This window comes from Crinia signifera, chromosome 5 (genome assembly GCF_055691185.1).
Source record: "Crinia signifera chromosome 5, ASM5569118v1, whole genome shotgun sequence".
Lineage (NCBI taxonomy): Eukaryota > Metazoa > Chordata > Amphibia > Anura > Myobatrachidae > Crinia > Crinia signifera.
Genome location: NC_139221.1, coordinates 52,522,078 through 52,545,222, shown reverse-complemented (window position 1 = coordinate 52,545,222; position 23,145 = coordinate 52,522,078). Strand labels below are relative to the sequence as shown.

Here is a 23,145-nt window from a genome sequence, read left to right as displayed (position 1 = left end):
ACCATAGATGTCTTTATATATATATAATATAGAGGAAGACAAAATGGAGGTGGCTATGTCATACTAAGTGTAATGACTGAGGTAGCTCTGAGGCTGATGTATATAAAGAAACATGACTGAGGGGTCATCGCTGAGGAATATGACTGAGGGGTCATCGCTGAGGAACATGACTGAGTGGTCATCGCTGAGGAACATGACTAAGTGGTCATCGCTGAGGAACATGACTGAGTGGTCATCACTGAGGAACATGACTGAGGGGTCATCACTGAGGAACATGACTGAGGGGTCATCACTGAGGAACATGACTGAGTGGTCATCGCTGAGAAACATGACTGAGGGGTCATCGCTGATGAACATGACTGAGGAGGTTTAATAAAGTAGAGATGTGCAGGAAGATCTGGACCATGTTTTAATTTGGATTAACAAAATTTGTGTGGGCTCAGATCTCCATAGAACGGATCCACACATCTCTAATATGAAGGAGCATTAAGGGTCTCTGAGGTAAAAAAAAAAAAAGGGACATAAAGGGGTTCTGAGGCATATAAAGGGGCATGATGGGGCTCTGAGGCATATAAAGGGGTTTGAGAGGGTTCTTCTCTGGCATATAAATGTGGATGAGGTTGCTCAGACAGAAGCAAGAAGTGTGGTTTTAGATGTTTGCCTATTGGCCCCCTGCCAGAGAAAATGAAAACATAATTATGTAAAACCAAACTTTCTCCTTCTGCTGTCATTACAGCAACTAACAAAGCAATTTAACAAGCACGCTATATGTTTCTCATCTATAAATGATTACAAAAATAAAATGTATCTAAAAAAAAAAATTAAAACTCGGGTCACTGTGGTAATGCTTTTTCTAAATTTTTTAATTATTTTTAGAGGCGGCTGAGAAGGATATAGCGCTCTTCTTACATTGCTTTACTTCTGTATTTTTGTCATCATAGAAGAACTGTTAGGGAGCAGCTAATCTTCCTACATCTATCATATTAACTGCTCTAGCACCTTAGCACCCACACGTCCTTCATATTTTATAACAGGGTTATGAGAGGTCACCTGTTTTATACTGAGGTCTTTAAACTATGTCATAATCCCTGTAACTTTTTTTCATCCAGATGACATTATCGGTGGAAGTCAGACTACGGTCACACAAGCTGAATATCGAACGCAACCATCAGCAATCTCGAAACTAACCTTTACGGTTTCCTCTGTGACATTTTTCTCAGATTTTGAAGCTGCGTATTGCATCATTCGATGTAAAAATGCCTAGGAAAAAAATAAAATCCATGTCAGTATACATTTCTGACACTGTCACACCAAAAGGAAATAAACAAGCATCATCCAATAGCATTTACCAAATATATTTTTGTTGCAAAAAAATGCTAAAACTTTCAAAACATCCTAAGCAAGACCAGATTCCCTCCCACCCTCTCCTGTAATATTATGTTCATCCACTAGGCCATTGCCATTATATAATGGATGTTATATGTAACCCAAAACACCATCTTCTAGCAGTAGGAGTGATATATATAAATAATAGATTCATAGGTTTGTTATACCTTATACTTACCTTATTTCTTAAAAGCGATAGATTATAGAAGCAACACCTGTGCACTGCTCAGTCTGCGAGCCATGTTCGGAGCATGCTTAGGAGTATGTGTAGCACGCTGGTTCCCGGGTGTTGAATCCCGGGGGGATCATCCAGCACAAACATTACAAAACTGCCTGGTATGGACCAACTCACATTTGATTGGGAAAGCAGCAAATATTAAAGCATGTTCCTAATGGAGCCTACACGGGGCATTTTCTATGGGATCAAAGTAGATGGCTTAGAAGATGCCATTACATTGCTCCATGTGTAGGGACCATAGCGATGGTGATGCGCAGCACGTGCTGCTATTGCCTGGTGATAAATATCCTGCATGCTGAATAAATCTTGTAATAGCACCGGGCAGGGCCAGTGTTCTGGAGAGTTTCAAGGGGAATGGAAAGGTACAGGATAGGACAGAGGGCCCGAGAGGTTCAGGGGGATGGAAAGGTGCAGGGTTGACAGGGGGACAGAGAGGTGGATATAAGGAGGGAGTGACAGGTTACATGATGGAGAAGTGCAGTGGAGATGGGGAAAGGGAGGTGTAGGAGTGGAAGGGGGATTGAGAGGTGCAGGGGAGGAGGGAATGAGAGGTGACTGGGATGCAGAGATGCAGGGAAGGAGTGAATGAGAGGTGACTGGGATGGAGAGATGCAGGGAAGGAGTGAATGAGAGGTGACTGGGATGGAGAGATGCAGGGAAGGAGGAAGTGAGAGGTACATGGGTGATGGGGATGAAGAGGTGCAGGGAAGGAGGGATTGAGAGGTGCAAACATATATGTATATGTGTGTATAATATATATATAACAATATATGAATGTGTGTGTGCATATGTAAATTGTTATAGCAAGCCACTTCATTCCCATTTTGCCAATCACGCGAGCGCAGCGAGCCCCGCAAGGGGACGCAGAATACCTGTAAAGTACTCCACGTCCCCTCGCAGGGCTCGCTACACTCGTCACGCTTCGGGCTCGGTGGCTCGCTGGGCGCGCCACACTATATAAAATCAACTCAATGCGTAGTTGGATAGTGGGGGTATGAAATCACCCATGGGTGACTATACAATTAAAAATCGGGTCTTTACAATAAAAAATCGCATCGCATCGCATTGTAGTGGCATGCAATGAAAAAATTGGGCACCCAGATAATACACAAGTACCGATTTTTCTACCAAAGATGGGAAGTGCTAAAAGGAAAATGCAGCCAAAAACCTGAAAATGGCCAGTTTTGGACTTTGGTCGCATTTTCCATGTGTACCAAGCTCAGGCATGCGATGCATTCCGAAAATTGGATGTGGTGAGCAACACCAGTGTTTTCTGATGTTACCCTATAGAAGCCTATGGGCTCCCCCCACAATTCACTTTGGGGAAACTCTAATTGTACCCCTCCCGGCACCCCCTGCAGCTGCTGAGTCACTCTGCACATGTACGGACAGACTATTGGAGCCCAAATCCAGAAGTCCTGTATTCGTGAAGGTCAGCTCTTCTCAGGAGATATATCATTTGCAGCAGTAAACAAATATGTAAGTACATATGCGATTACTATCTATGTGGTAAGTGGTGGGCTACACAGCATCACAGATGCAATGCTTAGTACATCCCGCCCCAAGTTTGCTGTGTGTGTGTGTGTGTCTGTGTATCTGAGCACCAGAGAGAGCATAAGTAAGTGGCTTACCTTGATCATTAGGCCTGAAGTACAGTACTGTTTTGCATGACCTGCACTTTCTTGGGGGAGACTATAGTTTCTTACATGCTAATTAAATCCTTCATGGGCTGGTGACAATCTCTCTAAAATCAAAGATTTGGACCACCTCCAGAAAATCTGTGTTTGCCCCAGAGTATAAGGAATCAGAAGTGCTTGGTAATTTAGGGGTTTAAATCTCAAAAAACCAATCAGGCAACAGGTATGAAATTCTACAGACAGAGAGTAAAGGAAACATGGGTGTTTTTGTAATTCCTGACTACGTTTTTTTGCTCCTCTTCTGGAGAAACCCAGAGAAGAGATGACTGGGAAATTTGCGGGCCTGGCTCTGACATCATCAAGCCCCACCCCCACATTCTGCAAAATCCTGCATTTTACGGGTCTGCCACTATCCAGGATACCACTAAGATTCTGCACATTATTACAGCTTTGTCATTTAGAATCCCCAAGCTTTATCCAGTTGGCTGCCCCAGAAGCAGCCTTGTTATTTGACTATGCCTTTCATAAGAAACTGATTTACCAGGATTCAGTTGCAGCCAGTTATCACTTCTTCTTAGCAATTGTCAGGAAGCTCCATTAGGATGAAACAGCCACCACTGTCTCCTGCTATCAGAAGATCCTCAAACACATACACTAGGACTGCTTTAGTGCTCTGTTATCCCCGGAATCCTGACTTCAGTATAGAAAATATCTATTCTGTTGACAGATGGGTTTCCATTTGGGATACAAATGTTTCCTTTAGCGATTCAAGATAAATGCATGTCTACAAAGACTGGAAAAGTTACAAGTCAGAAGCCTAGTCTTATTTCCCATGCCCAGTTGAGAGGGTACATAGGAATTGGGGTAGGTTGGTGCACAGGTTACAAAAAAGTGGCAAATCTACAAATCAATATTTGAAAAATATATAATGTCAAATTATATAGCTGAGTGGCGGTATTGATGGCAGTAATAGCGGAGATTGGTCTGGACCACAGGTTCTCAAAGTCGGACCTCAGGACCCCCACACAGTGCATGTTTTCCAGGTCTCCTCACAGAATCAAGTAAAATAATTAGCTCCACCTGTGGATCTTTTAAAATGTATCAGTCAGTTATGAGTGCACCTGTCGGGTAACCTGGAAAACATGAACTGCATGGGGTCCTGAGTACTGAGTTTGAGAACCACTGGTCTGGACAATGTGACACATCCAAAAACTGCAGGAGGCATGCCCTGGGCATCCTTTGAGCACTTTGGATAGCAATGCAGCAGCGCTGTTGTCTAGAATGTGCCAATTCAGCACTGGAAAATGGCCATGTATTTCAATACTGATCAGCCACACACACGCTGGAGGTAATCAGTAATGACTATCACTGGCCATGGTGCTTCTTTTTTAAGTGATTCCCATCACTTAAAAAAAAAGCACCAGTTTTCTAGGTTCAGGACTTTTCTCTGTATGATAAATAGAACCCTTAAAACATTTTAAGGTTGGAGAGTTTCTCAGCTCATAGCATCTGCCACACATGGAAATCTATCTAAGATGGCTTTAACACTATCATTTTTTGCCAATTACCAAGCTCTTTCCTACTATCACCCTGCTACAGCCCAGCCACTTCCCTGATGAATTGCAGCATTATACAGCGGGGGAGCGGCCATGTCCATGCAAACTGCTTCACCACCCCCCACACCTGTCCTTGTCTGTCTCCTGCAAGGTGTACAAGAGAGGGTGGTAAAAGGTAGATAAGCTATCTGGGAAATTTAAACACATTTTAGGACATTGGAAGGTGTGCTGTCCCTGTATCTGTACATACAGGGCAACAGGTACCCCATGCTGAGCGAGCTGCCTAAGCACAAATCGCTCAGCACACATCGCTGCTTATAGGCGATCTTAGAGGGGTAGACAGTGCATGCAATCTAGTGAGATCGCTTAGAAATGGGGCTTAAATTGCTCCATGTGTACTTTATGCCCCCTACCAGTTTTTCTACTATACAAAGTGTCATGAACCCCGGTTCTCGCACCGCTCGCATGTGCCCCTTACCGGCACGCTGGGGTAGTGTCCTCCGTAGATCAGCTGCCGGCACAGTCGGCAATCCCTGGCGTGATGTCTTTTGCTTCCAAGTCGCCCCTGCGTCACTGTGAACTCCAGGTGTATTCCCTAATCAAACTGCGGGTCACATGATCCAGGTAAGCTCCAACTTACTTCCTGGTCTGTGTGCTGCTGCTGCGGCTAATCCCATCACCTGCGTCTGATTCCCTAATCACCTGGAGGGATAAAAGCCTAGCTCACAGTCTCCTCCTTGTCTTGAACAACTTGTCAGTTTACCTGTGAGTTCTCCAGCGTTAAGCTCCTGTCAAGACTCCCCACGTGCTCCAGAGGTCCGGTTTCCTGAGTCCGCTGTCACCTGTGTTACTCTCAGCGTCCTGGTCATTCCACTCCTGCCAGAAGTCTCCACGTGTTTCCATCTGCCGTGTGATCCTGTCTTCTTGTGCAGCCCAGGTTATTTACTCAGTGTCCGGTTAGCAGTGGGTTCCGTGCCCGTCTCCCCTCGGCTCCCAGGCCGCTCCAGCGATCCCCAGTGATCTCCAGTATCGGCTCCCTAGCCGCTCCAGTGATCCCCAGTGATCTCAAGTATCGGCTCCCTAGCCGCTCCAGTGATCCTCAGTGTCTCCTGCGTCTCCCTGTGCTACCCTCGTGTCATCCCCGGCTTCCAGGCCGCATCTCACATTCCTCAAGTACCCTCCGTGTTGCTGTATAGCATTCAGTGCCATCGATCACCATCGATGGTTTTAGTACCCCGCTAAAGACTCTTGTTATTTAAACCCTGCCAAAGCCACAGGGGAACCTGGGCAGAGGGCCGCGACCTGGTCGGCAGTTGCAGCGAAGTCCATATCCCCTTGCGGGGGTCCCTGGTGAATACCACTGTCAGCTTAGACCCCGCGCCTCTGCTTTAGGTCTCAGCCAATCCTCTGTGTCCCCGGCAGGTCATCTCCTTCCAGCCTCCGTGCATGAGCTCCAGCTACCTCAAGCCTCCTCGCTTCCAGTTCCCTGCGCCCTCCACTGGCGCACCCAGGTCAGTGCCGGGAACACAGACAGTCCAGGCCGTGACAGATTGTTCAAGACCGATGGACTCGGCACGTGACCATAGTGTGGGGCCAGCGGCTCTCCAAGATGTCACCTCGCGTATGGAAACACAAGAAGCGACGCAGCAGCAGGTGATTACATACCTCCAGGATGTGTCCACTCGTCTGGATTCCCTCCAGCAGTCTCTCCGGCCTCCTCCGCCACCGGTATCTAATCAGCCTGCCACTCATGCCCCAGCATATATTCCTCGTCTTCAGCTGCCTACTCCTAATAAATATGATGGCAATCCCAAAGGTTGTAGAGGCTTTCTAAACCAATGTGACATCCAATTTGAACTTCTGCCGCAGAACTTTCCGACTGCCAGGACCAAGATAGCATATATTGTCTCCTTGCTGACTGGTTCTGCCCTAGATTGGATATCACCCCCCTGGGAAAGATCTGATCCAATTCTCACCGATTATGACAGATTCGTCTCTACCTTCCGACGGATATTCGATGAGCCAGGAAGGCCTGCATCAGCCTCTACAGAAATTCTCCGCCTTAAACAGGGCTCTCATTCCATGGGCCAATTCGTGGTTCAATTTCAGACTCTTGCCTCCGAGCTCAAATGGAACAATGAGGCGTTAACAGCCGCCTTCTAGTTGGGCGTCTCAGAACGCATCAAAGATAAACTAGCCACCCGAGATCTCCCTGAGCAGCTTGAAGAATTAATTTCCTTGTGTGTCAAAATAGACCTGCGCCTAAGAGAGCGAGGTTTAGAAAGATTAAAGAAAGTAGTTCCCCGAGTTCCGCCTCCGCCTCAGCACCGTCCTGCGACAACCGCTACAGAAGAACCTATGCAAATAGGTAGATCCAGGTTATCTACAGAGGAACGGTCCAGGAGGCAAAAAGAAAAATTATGTATTTACTGTGCCGCCCCCGGCCACTTCATTGGGTCCTGTCCCAAGCGTCCGGGAAACGCCAAGCCCTAACCTGCAGTGGGGGAGTCAGGTTAGGTTGTTTCAGTAAAACTCCTCCCACCACTGACTTGATTCTACTTGTTGCCCTTGTGTCCCCTGTGGGTACCCTGCAAGTCTCAGCCTTGGCAGACTCCGGGGCTGCAGGGAACTTTATCTCAGCCGAGCTGGTAAAAAAGTGCAAAATTCCGATTCTGCCTCTTTCCCAACCTCACTACTTGACAGCGGTGGATGGAAGTAGGATTCCCGGAAGTGATATTGTGCATCGGACAGTTCCTGTCTCATTCCACGTAGGGGTACTTCATCAAGAATGTATGGATTTCCTGGTCATTCCTAAATCCTCTTATGACCTTGTGTTAGGGTTGCCGTGGCTACAATTCCACAACCCCCGTATCGATTGGAGATCTCTCCAAATTGTGGAATGGAGTGAATATTGCCAGAAACATTGCTTGACTGAAGTAACTCCGGTTCGATCTTCTGCAATTAAAAGCCTTCCGGGTCTTCCCTCAGTGTATCATGAATTCAGCGATGTTTTCAGTGAACAAGCCGCTGATGTGCTGCCTCCACACCGCCGATGGGATTGTCCCATCGATCTCCTCCCTGGGAAGTCCCCTCCTAAGGGGCGTACTTATCCTCTGTCAATCCCTGAGACCAAAGCGATGTCTGAGTATATTCAAGAAAATCTCCAGAAAGGTTTTATCCGGCCCTCTACCTCCCCTGCTGGTGCAGGATTCTTTTTTGTGAAAAAAAAAGATGGAGGGTTACGCCCATGCATAGATTATAGAGGTCTCAATGAGATAACCATCAAGAACAGTTATCCTCTTCCCTTGATCACTGAGTTATTTGATCGTATCAAAGGTGCAAAATTTTTTACCAAGCTTGACCTCAGAGGGGCGTACAACCTAATCAGAATTCGCAAAGGCGACGAATGGAAGACAGCCTTCAACACTAGAGATGGGCATTACGAGTATCTTGTGATGCCCTTCGGTCTCAGTAATGCACCTGCCGTCTTTCAAGAATTCGTCAATGAAATTTTTAGAGATGTCTTATATAAATATCTTGTTGTGTACCTCGACGATATTTTGATTTTTTCTTCAGATCTCCAGTCTCATCGTTCTCAAGTCAAAGAAGTGCTATCCCGTTTACGTGCTAATAAATTGTACGGTAAACTCTCTAAGTGCACGTTCGAAGTTCCCCAGATACCCTTCCTAGGGTATATTGTGTCTGGCTCAGAGTTGCGAATGGATCCCGCAAAACTTGAAGCCATCAATAGTTGGTCCCAACCAACCACTCTCAAAGCAGTCCAACGTTTTATTGGCTTTGTCAAAGGATTCTCTACCCTCATTTCTCCCATCACAGCTCTCACCCAAAAAGGTGCCAACCCAGCTGCCTGGTCCGAAGAAGCCTTGTCCGCATTCCACCTGCTAAAGCAAGCCTTCATATCTGCCCCCATCCTCCGGCAGCCAGATACAGACAAACCCTTCCTCTTGGAAGTCGATGCCTCGAATGTGGGTGTTGGAGCTGTGCTCTCTCAAGTTACAGACGATGGCAAACAGCATCCCTGTGGGTTTTTCTCTCGGAAATTCCTCCCTGCCGAGAAAAACTACTCCATTGGCGATCAAGAGTTGTTGGCGATAAAACTTGCACTGGAAGAATGGCGATATCTGTTAGAAGGGGCCAAGTTTCCCGTGTCCATCTTCACAGATCACAAGAACTTACTGTACGTCCAGACAGCCCAGTGCCTAAATTCCCGTCAAGCTCGTTGGTCCTTATTCTTTTCACGATTCAGCTTTAAAATTTTCTACCGTCCTGGGTCCCAGAATGCAAAAGCCGATGCACTATCCCGTTCTATGGAAGCGATGTCTGAGTATATTCAAGAAAATCTCCAGAAAGGTTTTATCCGGCCCTCTACCTCCCCTGCTGGTGCAGGATTCTTTTTTGTGAAAAAAAAAGATGGAGGGTTACGCCCATGCATAGATTATAGAGGTCTCAATGAGATAACCATCAAGAACAGTTATCCTCTTCCCTTGATCACTGAGTTATTTGATCGTATCAAAGGTGCAAAATTTTTTACCAAGCTTGACCTCAGAGGGGCGTACAACCTAATCAGAATTCGCAAAGGCGACGAATGGAAGACAGCCTTCAACACTAGAGATGGGCATTACGAGTATCTAGTGATGCCCTTCGGTCTCAGTAATGCACCTGCCGTCTTTCAAGAATTCGTCAATGAAATTTTCAGAGATGTCTTATATAAATATCTTGTTGTGTACCTCGACGATATTTTGATTTTTTCTTCAGATCTCCAGTCTCATCGTTCTCAAGTCAAAGAAGTGCTATCCCGTTTACGTGCTAATAAATTGTACGGTAAACTCTCTAAGTGCACGTTCGAAGTTCCCCAGATACCCTTCCTAGGGTATATTGTGTCTGGCTCAGAGTTGCGAATGGATCCCGCAAAACTTGAAGCCATCAATAGTTGGTCCCAACCAACCACTCTCAAAGCAGTCCAACGTTTTATTGGCTTTGCCAACTATTACAGAAAATTTGTCAAAGGATTCTCTACCCTCATTTCTCCCATCACAGCTCTCACCCAAAAAGGTGCCAACCCAGCTGCCTGGTCCGAAGAAGCCTTGTCCGCATTCCACCTGCTAAAGCAAGCCTTCATATCTGCCCCCATCCTCCGGCAGCCAGATACAGACAAACCCTTCCTCTTGGAAGTCGATGCCTCGAATGTGGGTGTTGGAGCTGTGCTCTCTCAAGTTACAGACGATGGCAAACAGCATCCCTGTGGGTTTTTCTCTCGGAAATTCCTCCCTGCCGAGAAAAACTACTCCATTGGCGATCAAGAGTTGTTGGCGATAAAACTTGCACTGGAAGAATGGCGATATCTGTTAGAAGGGGCCAAGTTTCCCGTGTCCATCTTCACAGATCACAAGAACTTACTGTACGTCCAGACAGCCCAGTGCCTAAATTCCCGTCAAGCTCGTTGGTCCTTATTCTTTTCACGATTCAGCTTTAAAATTTTCTACCGTCCTGGGTCCCAGAATGCAAAAGCCGATGCACTATCCCGTTCTATGGAAGATGACACAGTGCTGCAAGAACAGCGTCCCATCATCAGTCCTACGGCTTTTGCCGCCACCCATGTGTCGCCTGTGCCACCTCGAGGAAAGACACTGGTTCTACCAGAGCTCCAGCCCAAAATCTTATCCTGGGCTCATGCCTCGCCCTTCTCCGGTCACCCAGGCGTTCACAAAACCCTGGAGATTCTTCGCCGGTCATATTGGTGGCCTCACATGAAAAAGGATGTCCAGGATTTCGTGGCCTCATGTCCTACTTGTGCCCAGCATAAAGTCCATCGTCAATCCCCTGCCGGTGCTCTCCTTCCGTTGCCCACTCCCATGCGTCCCTGGACGCACATTTCCATGGACTTTATTTCCGAGCTCCCAAAGTCCCAAGAATGTAATACCATCTGGGTGGTGGTAGACCGGTTCTCCAAAATGGCACATTTCATTCCGTTGACTGGTATGTAGGAGCTTTTGGTGATCAATTGCACAGGAAGGGAGATAGATATCAGAATAGTTTTTTAATTTATTTAATTGGCCCCCTCTGGTCAAGTTTATTCAGTTTCTATTAGATCCAGGGGTGTGCTCCCACCGACAATTTATTTAATGAGATTTTTACAAAAGAGAGAATGGATTGTCATATGGCGGTGCACCATTTATAGAAAAGAGTCATAAAATTTACCTTTTATTATTTATATTTTAAAAGTGAAGAACACGAAATATGACAAACAACAAATAACATTAACACAAGTGAAAACAGTGTGCTATTAAAAGGCACGTGCGAGTTCCCGGAGCAAATTCCCTCTATTCTATATTATCAATTACACTACTAGCTTTCTCCTTCTTGACCTTTTAAACAATTGTTTGAGGAGAGAAGTGTGTCAATCTTAAATAGGTTTGTGTTCTATATACAAATGTAACAGCCTGTCTGTTAGCTACTTGGATGTGGTGTTTGGTACTTAAGTTGATTGAGATTGAATTAATTAGCTCAATTAATTACCAGTTTATCTGGCGTGGTGCTGTTTGTATTATTTGTATATTGATAATACAATTGAGCTGTGTGTTATCACAGAAATGCAGTAATATCACTAATCGGTTACCCCTTTCCGTCTGAGGTCACTATTAAATCAGTGCTTACAGAGCGGGTTTTTAGGGTGATGCAGCACCTCTATTATATATATGGGTTACTGCTAGTGAATCAATTCAATGCCCGGATAAACTTTGCTACCTGGGCTAGGGTTATTAATTAAGCTGATGGTGTGGAGTTATTTCCTTACGCCGTTTATTGAGAATATAGCTTATAGTTACGGTCGCAGGGAGACTCTTTAACCAGTACAGCTTAAACCTGCCCTATATGGACGGTAAGCAATGATTCCCCCAAAAGGAGAGGCTGGTGGTAACGGTAACAATAGTATCACAGGTACTAGGTAGAACCCCGTGCTGTCGACCTGATACTATGGTCGCGTACAGCTAGCGGGGAGCCGTCCGTTCTCCGTATAACAGGTAGCTATCGGCGCGCACTCCCTGTCCTAGGGACAAGTGCCGCAAACAGGATTTCAGTTGCCGTATGTCTTTGAGTCCAACCCTGTGCCACTGTCAGCTCGTACTGCTGCTGGCGTGGTCTTAGGGTGACTAGTGACAAGAGGCTGCTAATACATTAGAGTCCTGAAAAGGACTAATAAATACATTTCATAGAACACAAAAAAAGGGGGGTAGGGAATTGCTGGAGGAACGTGCGCACGGCTGGGTCGGCCGGCGTACGCTTCGTAGGTCTTCCTCAGGGCAACCAGTATAGGTGCCCAGGGTAGGCTTATAAGGCTTGTTCTGATTTGAATGGTCCAATAATCAGGTTCTTGGTCACAGAGGCCCCGCCCCTGCTACAGCCCCCTTTTAATAGCACACTGTTTTCACTTGTGTTAATGTTATTTGTTGTTTGTCATATTTCGTGTTCTTCACTTTTAAAATATAAATAATAAAAGGTAAATTTTATGACTCTTTTCTATAAATGGTGCACCGCCATATGACAATCCATTCTCTCTTTTGTAAAAATCTCATTCCGTTGACTGGTCTGCCCTCTGCTCCCAAGCTCGCTCAGATCTTCATCCAACATATCTTTCGGATTCATGGACTCCCTGCAGATATTGTCTCCGATCGTGGAGTGCTTATTTATAGCCCGCTTTTGGAGAGCTCTCTGTTCTGCCCTGAAGGTAAAATTGAACTTTTTCACAGCGTACCACCCGCAGTCTAATGGGCAAACAGAGAGGGTTAACCAAGATCTGGAAGCATTCCTCCGCCTGTATGTCTCCTCGTCAGAAGATAACTGGGTCAGTCTGCTGCCTTGGGCAGAATTTGCCCACAATTTCAGATACCACACAGCTACTGGCTACTCTCCTTTCTACGTAGTGTACGGTCAACACCCTCGTCTTTGAGCCTTTACCAGCCTTGGAAGTGCCTGCCGCATCTTCCATACTCAAGCATTTCTCACAAGTTTGGAAAAATGTACATGTTTCTCTCAAGAAAGCCTCAAAAAGATATAAATTCTTTGCTGACCGTAAAAGGAGGGCAGTTCCTCAGTTAAAACTTGGTGACAAGGTATGGCTCTCTACCCGAAATCTTCGCTTACGAGTCCTGTCCATGAAGTTCGCCCCACGATTCATCGGGCCATTCCCTGTGATCCAAAGGATCAATCCTGTAGCGTATAAGCTGAAGCTACCACCATACCTGAAAATCCCAAATTCCTTCCAAATATCCTTATTGCGACCTCTTGTTCTCAACCGTTTCCAAAGTGCTACTCCTGAGCTCCCCAGAGTTTATACCCATCGAGGGGTTGAATTCGAAGTCGATAAGGTGGTGGATTCTCGCAGAAGATATGGAAGCATCCAATATCTCATCGATTGGAAGGGCTATGGCCCGGAAGAAAGAAGCTGGATCAATGCTGCAGATGTGCATGCTCCCCGTTTGATTGCAGCCTTTCATAAAGACAATCCGAGTAAGCCCAAAGGGTGTTCGGTGCCCACCCTAAAAGGGGGGGGTACTGTCATGAACCCCGGTTCTTGCACCGCTCGCATGCGCCCCTTACCGGCACGCTGGGGTAGTGTCCTCCGTAGATCAGCTGCCGGCACAGTCGGCAATCCCTGGCGTGATGTCTTTTGCTTCCAAGTTGCCCCTGCGTCACTGTGACCTCCAGGTGTATTCCCTAATCAAACTGCGGGTCACATGATCCAGGTAAGCTCCAACTTACTTCCTGGTCTGTGTGCTGCTGCTGCGGCTAATCCCATCACCTGCGTCTGATTCCCTAATCACCTGGAGGGATAAAAGCCTAGCTCACAGTCTCCTCCTTGTCTTGAACAACTCGTCAGTTTACCTGTGAGTTCTCCAGCGTTAAGCTCCTGTCAAGACTCCCCACGTGCTCCAGAGGTCCGGTTTCCTGAGTCCGCTGTCACCTGTGTTACTCTCAGCGTCCTGGTCATTCCACTCCTGCCAGAAGTCTCCACGTGTTTCCATCTGCCGTGTGATCCTGTCTTCTTGTGCAGCCCAGGTTATTTACTCAGTGTCCGGTTAGCAGTGGGTTCCGTGCCCCTCTCCCCTCGGCTCCCAGGCCGCTCCAGCGATCCCCAGTGATCTCCAGTATCGGCTCCCTAGCCGCTCCAGCGATCCCCAGTGATCTCCAGTATCGGCTCCCTAGCCGCTCCAATGATCCTCAGTGTCTCCTGCGTCTCCCTGTGCTACCCTCGTGTCATCCCCGGCTTCCAGGCCGCATCTCACATTCCTCAAGTACCCTCCGTGTTGCTGTATAGCATTCAGTGCCATCGATCACCATCGATGGTTTTAGTACCCCGCTAAAGACTCTTGTTATTTAAACCCTGCCAAAGCCACAGGGGAACCTGGGCAGAGGGCCGCGACCTGGTCGGCAGTTGCAGCGAAGTCCATATCCCCTTGCGGGGGTCCCTGGTGAATACCACTGTCGGCTTAGACCCCGCGCCTCTGCTTTAGGTCTCAGCCAATCCTCTGTGTCCCCGGCAGGTCATCTCCTTCCAGCCTCCGTGCATGAGCTCCAGCTACCTCAAGCCTCCTCGCTTCCAGTTCCCTGCGCCCTCCACTGGCGCACCCAGGTCAGTGCCGGGAACACAGACAGTCCAGGCCGTGACACAAAGGCTCTTATTCTGTTTGACTCAGTAAGCTGTGAAACTCACAGCTTACTGAGTCCCAGAGGGCACTCCCTGCCGAATAGCCCCCCCCCCCACAAACAATGGTAGGGATGTGTCCCCTTGCATGTCCCGCTGCCGGAGAATGATTTCTTCAGCCACTCAACTACAAATCAGTTTAGTCTGACTTGTATTTACATGGGCCTGCCCGAAGACATGCAACGTCAGCCGCCCGCCCGCCCCCGGCCCATCTCCTTCTGCCCGCTATCACATGGGAACACCCAATGTTTTCATGGGGACTCCCATGAAACACAGGACATTCCCACGGGGGGGGGGGGGGTAATTTATTCAGAATGACCCCCAAATTACAGTAATGCTGGGATATACTTCAAATACAGATCGAATATTTGTACAATCTCAAATTTAGAGATTAAAAGGATTTTTTTTTTTAAAGCAGTTTCATGTAAATGCTGCACGGTGTAAATTTCCATAATGAACTAGCATTGTACCAGGTGTTTTTAAATTGGGTTTGATCCCTGACTTTGAACTGCATTTGCTGGCAATGAAGCAGAGAACGATAGAAGTCAATCCAAGGACTCTCCTGAATGTCAGATGTGTCTTTCTACTTAAGCACTGACAAATGGCATAAAACAGAATGGCAATAATTGACTTGGCAGTGCATACCCACCGGGCTTCCTAACAGTTTATTAGACTATTTATCTTGTATTAACGGCAATTCTTCATTAGAAGCTGCAATACACACCACGTGGCCAGGTTCTATTCAACCTGCTCTCTTCTAGTAGGTGGTGTTTTTTTTTTTTTTTACATGATCCTTGCTTCTTTTCCACAGGTGGTGGAATAAATCATTTGCATTTGCATTACAGGTTTGTCCTGCCCCCAGCAAAACCCACCACAGAGTTGTGGGCCATCAAACCCCCCCCCCCCCCCCCCACACACGTGCGACTGTCTCCCCCCCTCCAGTTGCGAACTCTCCCCCTCATCTCTGCTTCGGCACCGTATGCAGGAGCTCCTGTGCCCTGCTGCTGCCCCAGCCACCGATCATAATAGGTGGCAGGCTCGGGGTGGCTCGGGAGGACTCAGGCACCCGAAATCCTGAGTCCCCCTGAGCCGCGCTGAACATCCCTGAGCCTGCTGCCTGCTTATTACTAAAACTAATGGCGGCAGGGGAGCTCCGGCGTACAATCGCCTGAGCTGAGAGATGAGGGGGATTGATGGGAGGGGAGGGCAGAGCGGCCACTGGGGGAGGGGGGTGCCCGGAAAGGTGATTTGCCAGTGGTGCACATCTGGACACCACTGGCACACTCCTTCATTTTAGTGGTATGCCCAGAAATTCTCCGGGACAACCCGCTGCGGCAGCGCAGCTGAGCCCAGAAAATTTCCGGCCATACCACTCAAGTGGTTAACAGTTTAAAGTTGTAGGCTGGAAGAAAACCAATGACAAAGTACAGGTGAGTTAGTATTAAGAGGCTTATTATGATCTGGAGGAAGAGAGGCAATTAGATGTCATTTCAGGTTAGTGTTAGAAAGGTGATAATGGTTTGGGGTTCAGGGATGGTACACAGACCATGACAATGGCGGTGGGTGGCAAATAGTGTCTTGGAGGAGGAGGAGGCATATAGTGGTTTAGAGGTGGAGGCTGAGAAAGAGACAATATCATTATTATGGGTCAGTATTAGAAGACGGGTATTAATTAGTGAAATAGAGCTTAAGTTATAGTTGTATGCAAATCCAGGGCGGATTACATTTCCAGGTGCCCTAGGCTAATACACATGTAGCTCCCCTTGTAATGCTGCTGTAAAAGCTAATAAGCACAGAATAAATGAGGCCTTCATTTTATTCCTCGGCTGTCACCTGCCAGGAGCCCCTCCCGGTCCTGGCGCCCTAGGCTGCAGCCTACTCAGCCTATGGGTTAATCAGGCACTGTGTACACCCGATTGTTACATACAAATACGATGTTTGTGGGTCTGCATAAAAGATATTGCTCAGAACCCCCCTGTCAGCCACAGTATTATTGGCATGCTGCAGTGTTTGATACAGTTGCAATGACATATAGACCTACTATTCACATTCAGTTGTGAATAATGATACAGGGAAAAAGTGCATGCACAGTACATGACCTATTTCGATAGATCAAAGTATATTTTTAAGTTTGAAAATAATTTGACAATTAAATACTTTTTGCACAGTTGCTGTAATTGTGTGTTTCAACATTGCTGAATACAACTCACCCCAAAAAAACTCTAATTATGCCCGACAGGTGTGTCCAAATTTCTAACTCAGTTCCCATTACATCGGCTAAGTTGTATAGAAGCCCATACACGCTCCGTTCTGGGTGTCCGATTTGTACTTTTAAAGTACACATCGTATCGCATCGCATGCCTTGTGCATGCATTGTGCATGCAATGCGATGCAATACGATGTAAAGCTAGTACAAAAAGTATGTGCAGCACATAAAAATATAAACATTTAGAATGAACCTGGATATATTATATCAGACGACATTAAAATATCTGACTTTTGTGGAATAAAGTTGGACACTCCATAAAATCAGAGGAAAACCATCTCCCATTATATCAAGGCCATAATGCTTTGGGGGTTAGAGGAAGAGGGACAGGGACATAGTTATCAAGTATTGTGTTCTAGATCCTATACTTATTCTTAAGGTGCCCATACACGGTACAATTTTTGGGTGCGATGAGATGCGCGCTCCCGTCACACATCTCATCGCACAGCTCAAAAAGTATGTGCTGCACATACTGTACTAGATCTCAGATCATCTCATTGTATTGCAACACCTATGCAATGCGATAAGATGCGATATTGTATACAATATTGTATACAATAATTGTACCGTGTATGGGCACCTTTAGTTATAGCTGCAATGAGAAAAATACCCCTTTTACACCAAAAATCCCAGATCCGACCCGGCATTTGGAATAAGGATCCAAGCCGGGTCGGTTCCGGGATTTACCCCATTTACACTGCAATGCCTACCCGCAGTGTAGACGGAGGCGGCGCTTGGAGATGACATCATCTCCAAGCACCGGGACCGCGGTCCGCAGGTTGGACGTCCCCCATTCATGTAAACGGGATCCGGGTCAGATTACCTGGCATACCCATTTACATCGCCCTCTACCCAGGTCCTAGCCATGTTCTACCCAGGTCAGCACCTGGGTAGAAGTCCCGTGTAAAGGGACACGGCGTGACCCATTTACACCGCCGCTGACCCAGGCCTGACACGCTGATGACCCGGGGTTTTATATATATATATATATATACATACATACATACATACATGTACTGTATATATATATATATATATATATATATATATATATATATATATATGGAATGGTTTGCAAAAAGACTTAAGACTTAGCTTAGCATATTCAGGATTATAGGGCACACATATAATCACCCATTCATAACAAGATAGCAGTCAACAATTCTGTTTCGTCCTATACAGCCTTCATCCTGGACTGACCCACACAAGTAAACAAGCCAGCCTAATATATAGCAATCATTAAAATGATCACAACACCAACACCTGTGAATATTAACTCTTGAACCAACCAGCAAAGGCCCCTGGTGCAGACACTCCCCCACCAAAACTCCTTCTAAGGAGTCTGTCAATCAAGTTCATTTACACGTGACTAGTGTAGCCCATCCCAGTAAACCAGCGCATCTAGGTAACCAGGGAAACCTAGCGCCTCTGTCACACATCACAGAGGCCCTGGGCTTCCGTGGTTACCGAGACGTACAAGATCTGCGTCTCTCATCCACATTCATTACTCACTCCCACTTACACTTGCAGGATTTTTGTCGGGCAGCACCCACCATATGGAATGCCCTTCCACGCACATTCAGACTCTCCTCTAGCCTCCAAACTTTCATGTGTTCCCCGAAAACTCACCTTTTCAGGCAATATTCCGGAACCTCACACAACCTCCAGTAGAATTCATATCTAATTTCATCCCATCTAGACTGCCTTGTAATCTGGTGGGACTGCAATACTATGGAATTCTATCCTTACGTATCCCTCCTATTATCCCTACAGATTGCAAGCTTGTGAGCAGGGCCCTCCTACCTCTGTGTCGCTTTGTTACTACCCAGTTTGTTTTATCACTGTTGTTTCCAGTTGTAAAGCGTAAAGGAATATGCTGCGCTATATAAGAAACTGTAAATAAATACATAAAATAAATCATTTCGGTACTTGTGTATTTTGGCGGCGCCCGATTTCAGCATCGTGCGATGAACGTATCGCATCGCATGCCATGTACCCGATGGCATGCGATGCGATGCGATTTTGACCCCCTATGCGATGAAAAATCGTATAAGCACCCTAAAGGGTGCTTTTGAGCACCCTAATGGGTGCTTACAATGTTAAATGCACCCCCACGCCACCCCCCCCCCACTATAAACGTGAACCCGAAGCGTGGCGAGCGCAGACGCGGTGCCACGCGGACACCTGTGAAGCCCGCCAGGGGATGCGGATACCTGTGAAGGTATCCGCGTGCGCTCGCCACACTTCGGGCTCGGTGGCTCGCTGCGCTCGCCACACTTTCTATTCTCAACTCCACGCTGACGTGGATAGTAGGGGTATGAAAAGGTCGTAGGACGCGTACCGCCGCCCCTCGCGGGCTCGCTGCGCTCGCCACGCTTCGGGTTCACGTTTATAGTGGGGGGTTGCGTGGGGGTGCATTTAACATTGTAAGCACCCATTAGGGTGCTTAACATTGTATAAGCACCCATTAGGGTGCTTATACAATTTTTAATCGCATCGCATCGTATGGCATTGTATGCCATGTACAATGGCATACAATTTGAAAATTGTATGCCATCATACACTATGGCACGAAATTGCGTCGCATCGCATACCATTGCATGCGTTATGGTATACGATGCGATGGGCGCCGCCAAAATACACAAGTACCATAATTTCTAAAGTTACCCACAAGCATACAGAGAAATAGGCTTCTTTAAATGGTTTGACTGTTAAAACAAGGCAAAAATAATGTTTGCCTAAATAAGATGGATTTTGTCTTTTATAGCACAATATAATGTACATGAAAGTCAATCCGTACTCAGTAACTAAAGGAAATAACCAGAAACAACAACATATTATAACACCCAGAAAATCGATTTCAGTCCTTTCTGAAATCATACAAGAAGAAAATTGCCTAGTTCTTTATACAGCGTGATTTGTAACCTTACGCTTTCCTTTAACAGCAACACAAACACCAGCCCCTGATCTGTACAGGTTAGTGATTTCTGCAGATCCCTTCCTCACAGCACAAAGTCAGGAGCGTTCCCACAGAGTATCATGCTGAGATTGAGCCAATAACTGTCAAGCAAAAGTAGGAAATCAATATATGTCTCAAATGAGTGGGTCACTTTCAGCACTGTTGCGCCTACTCAGTTTGCAAGGGAGCTATTTTACATTCAGCTGCCAGTGACACTGGGGAACTGCAAGCAATTACACACACAGCATATCCAAAGGACAACTACAGATAAGGAACAAACCAAACCAATTACAGAAATTAGGAAAATATCAAGCTAGCTAGAATTGGCCTGTCAGCAAATTGTGACAAGCAAAGTGCAGAGAGGTATAGGTTTCATGAGAGGGAGACACAGAGAGAGAGAGAGTGAGAGAACAAGGTGCCAGTGCAGAGGAGGGGGACGAGAGAGAGAGAGAGAGATGAAAGCTACCAGTAAATATTGGAGAGATCCCAACAGAGAGTTAGGGCGGGATGTATTAAAATACATCGCCGCCCTTCGCGCCCCCCCCGCCGCGATGCCGCCGCATATGTACTAACATATGCGGCTGGCATCGCGATGCGGTGACGGAGGCCCCCCGCGATACCTGTACTGTGGTCTGCAGGGGGTCTCCGTCACCTCCCAGCCGGCTTCTGCAGCTTTCACGCCGGGGACAGCTAAGCAAGCTGTCCCCGGCGCTTACTCCTCCCCCTGCAGCCGGAAGGACGTCCGGCTGCGTTGCTAGGGGGAGGAAGGGCTTACCTTCCGGGGTCCAGGAGGACCTGCAAGAAGGTAAGCCCAAGGGAGGGGGGAAAGGGGGGGTCGGCGAGGCGGCGGGTTGCGGCGACGCGGCGGGCGGCGAAAAGAAGCCCATAGGCTTCTATAGGGTATCGCCACCCAAAGGTGGCGATACCCTGCCCTGCGAAACCGCTGCGAACGGGTTTTAGTACATAGGAAAATGCGGTAAAACGGGGGTTTTACCGCATTTTCCCTTTAGTACATCTCGCCCTTAGAGAGTGGACAAGGTGACAATGCAGAGAGGAGGGATACTAGGAGATCCATTAGGTATCCATTCAATTGGAGACCATTAAGTTTATAAAAAGGGCCAATTTTGTACCTTTCTCTATGATCCATTTCCAATCATTTGGCAATATGTAATTGTTAAAAGAAATCACCACAAACATTTGAAAACCCCTTCGGAAGTCCTGGGTTGGGTGACAACGACAACGACAAGGTTCACACCCTAAGGGGGAAAAGTGCTTAAATATAAGTTATCATTCTGATGTATTAGTTGATATTTTAAATTTAATATGAAGTACATCATTTTTAATATACTACTGGATTAGTGTTATTTTGGGTTCTCATGATAAAACCTTTTGGTCATAGAAGACTGCCCACTAATATTTAGTTATATTTAGATTGGGAATATCCAATCTGCTTCAATGCGCTCCTTTTACTGGTCACTCTGGCATATATAGCAATGATTCAGTGCCTGTTTTTATTTATGGCACTTTTGTCAGGTGCCGGATGACAGACAGTCGGGATTCCGACAGTCATTACACCGATTTCAGAATCCCGACTGTTAAAACCCTGACACTCGGGGTCCTGACGGCCACCAGCTTTTCCCCCCCTGCAGGGGGTCCTCAACCCCCATAGAGGGAGAATAGAATAGGCTTTTGTTGTGCTCCCCCGCTGTCTTAGTCTGGGCAGTTGGGGTCCCGACGTCAGGCTAATGACTGTTGGGATCCCGACTGTCGGTGTACTATACCACACCACTTTTGTCAGGATATGTATGTATGTATCTATCTATGTACAGTGGTCAAAGTAGGAATTTCAAAGTGGGGGTATGAGTGTCATTAAGAGGAGATGGACAGTGAGGCAGACTGTGGTGAGGGCTCAGTGGCTCGCTACGCTCGTCGTGGATAGTGGGGGTATGAAAAGGTCGGGCGGATGCGTTCCGCCGCCCCTCGCGATGCGATTTCACTACGTTTGCGTACGTAGTAAAATCAGGCGCCGTGCTAGGAAGTACCGATTTTTATTTACCAATACAACTGACTTATGAGAGAGGCAGAGAGAGACAGTATTTCCTTTGTTGCCTCTCTAGATCAGAAAGTCAAACAACTGAGTTTGGGGCAAACCTGAAAATGCCTCAGCCTTTTATGGCTACCTGATGGGTTGTCCCTCATTTATATATTTAAGGTCATAGACACAAATGTTTTATTTCAGAAACAAGAAACAGTTTTATTTTTATTTTACTTTAGTATTACTTTATGTTACCTTCTATGCATACTTGCCTACTTTTGAAAACTAGTTTCAGGGAGATTATAGTTGGTAGTAGAATTTTGCCCAGTGCTTCATTGAGGAGGCGTGTCATGCTCCACCCAAAGTGCGTGTCTAGTTCCATATATGGAGAGATTGTGAAAGAGATTCTTGACCTGGCACCTAGAAGCGTGGGTGTGTAACGCTACATCTGAGAGGAATCTTTTAAAATGACTTATATACAAATGTAGATGAGCCCCAGAGCAGTTAGTAAGGGCAACTATACTTGTGCTGGGAAATGGTGCTGATTATTCAATGTAAATGTATCTATCTTTCATTCCTTTTTCCCCAAAAAATGTAGCAGTGTGATGTGGGCTAGGTGAAATGAGGGAGATTGCTAGACTAATGAGGTAGAGAGGGAGATTGCTGCAATTTCAGGGAGTCTCCTGCAGAATACAGCATTCCCTGCTCAGTGCTGAAACCAAGCTCCTTCATCCTCAAATGTTACACTGGAGACTGAAAATCATCCTCTAAGTTCAGGATACTGCTCAGGTCTAATCTTTTCAATGACTTGTGATAGGGAACAGTCGGAGAGGAAATCTCCACTCCCTACAGCTACTCACCAACAGGATGTAATTAGCCCAGTGACAGGCAACCTAGGTGACCACTAACCTTTATAAGGTCCTCACATTACTCTTTGTCTCAGAAGCAAGTTAAACGTAGGCATTTAACTAATGAAAAAGACACATCTAAGAACAGTGTTTCTCCAGCCGCAGTCCCTAAGACACACTCATGCTGCTTTCAGACCGCATAACTGGCTTTGACCCTGTATTTGGAAACGTTTCCAAAAACGGGTCTGCCAGATAAAACCCCTTTCACACCGCAGCACTTAAACGGTATATTACCGTTTAAGTGCCGATTTTTTGACACTGGCAGACCCGTTTTTGGAAACTTTCCAAATACAGGGTCAAAGCCAGTGCAGCCTTCAGCCCTCCCCTCCGTGCAGCTCCCCCCCCCCTCGCGTGTCGACCGAGAGCATGTCGACGCCCCCCGCGCATGTCGACGCCCCCCGCGCATGTCGACGCCCCCCGCGCGTGTCGACGCCCCCCC

At 46.7% G+C, this 23,145-nt stretch overlaps 1 protein-coding gene across 1 annotated transcript in view; it reads right to left on the bottom strand.

Annotated features, from left to right (window-relative positions):
* The window catches only part of PREX2 (phosphatidylinositol-3,4,5-trisphosphate dependent Rac exchange factor 2), a 284,012-nt gene that overhangs the window by 216,318 nt on the left and 44,549 nt on the right, over positions 1-23,145 (bottom strand). The window contains exon 2 of the mRNA XM_083187220.1: positions 1,189-1,260. Within this exon, the coding sequence (XP_083043346.1) occupies positions 1,189-1,260 (72 nt within the window). The remainder of the gene's footprint in view (positions 1-1,188; positions 1,261-23,145) is intronic.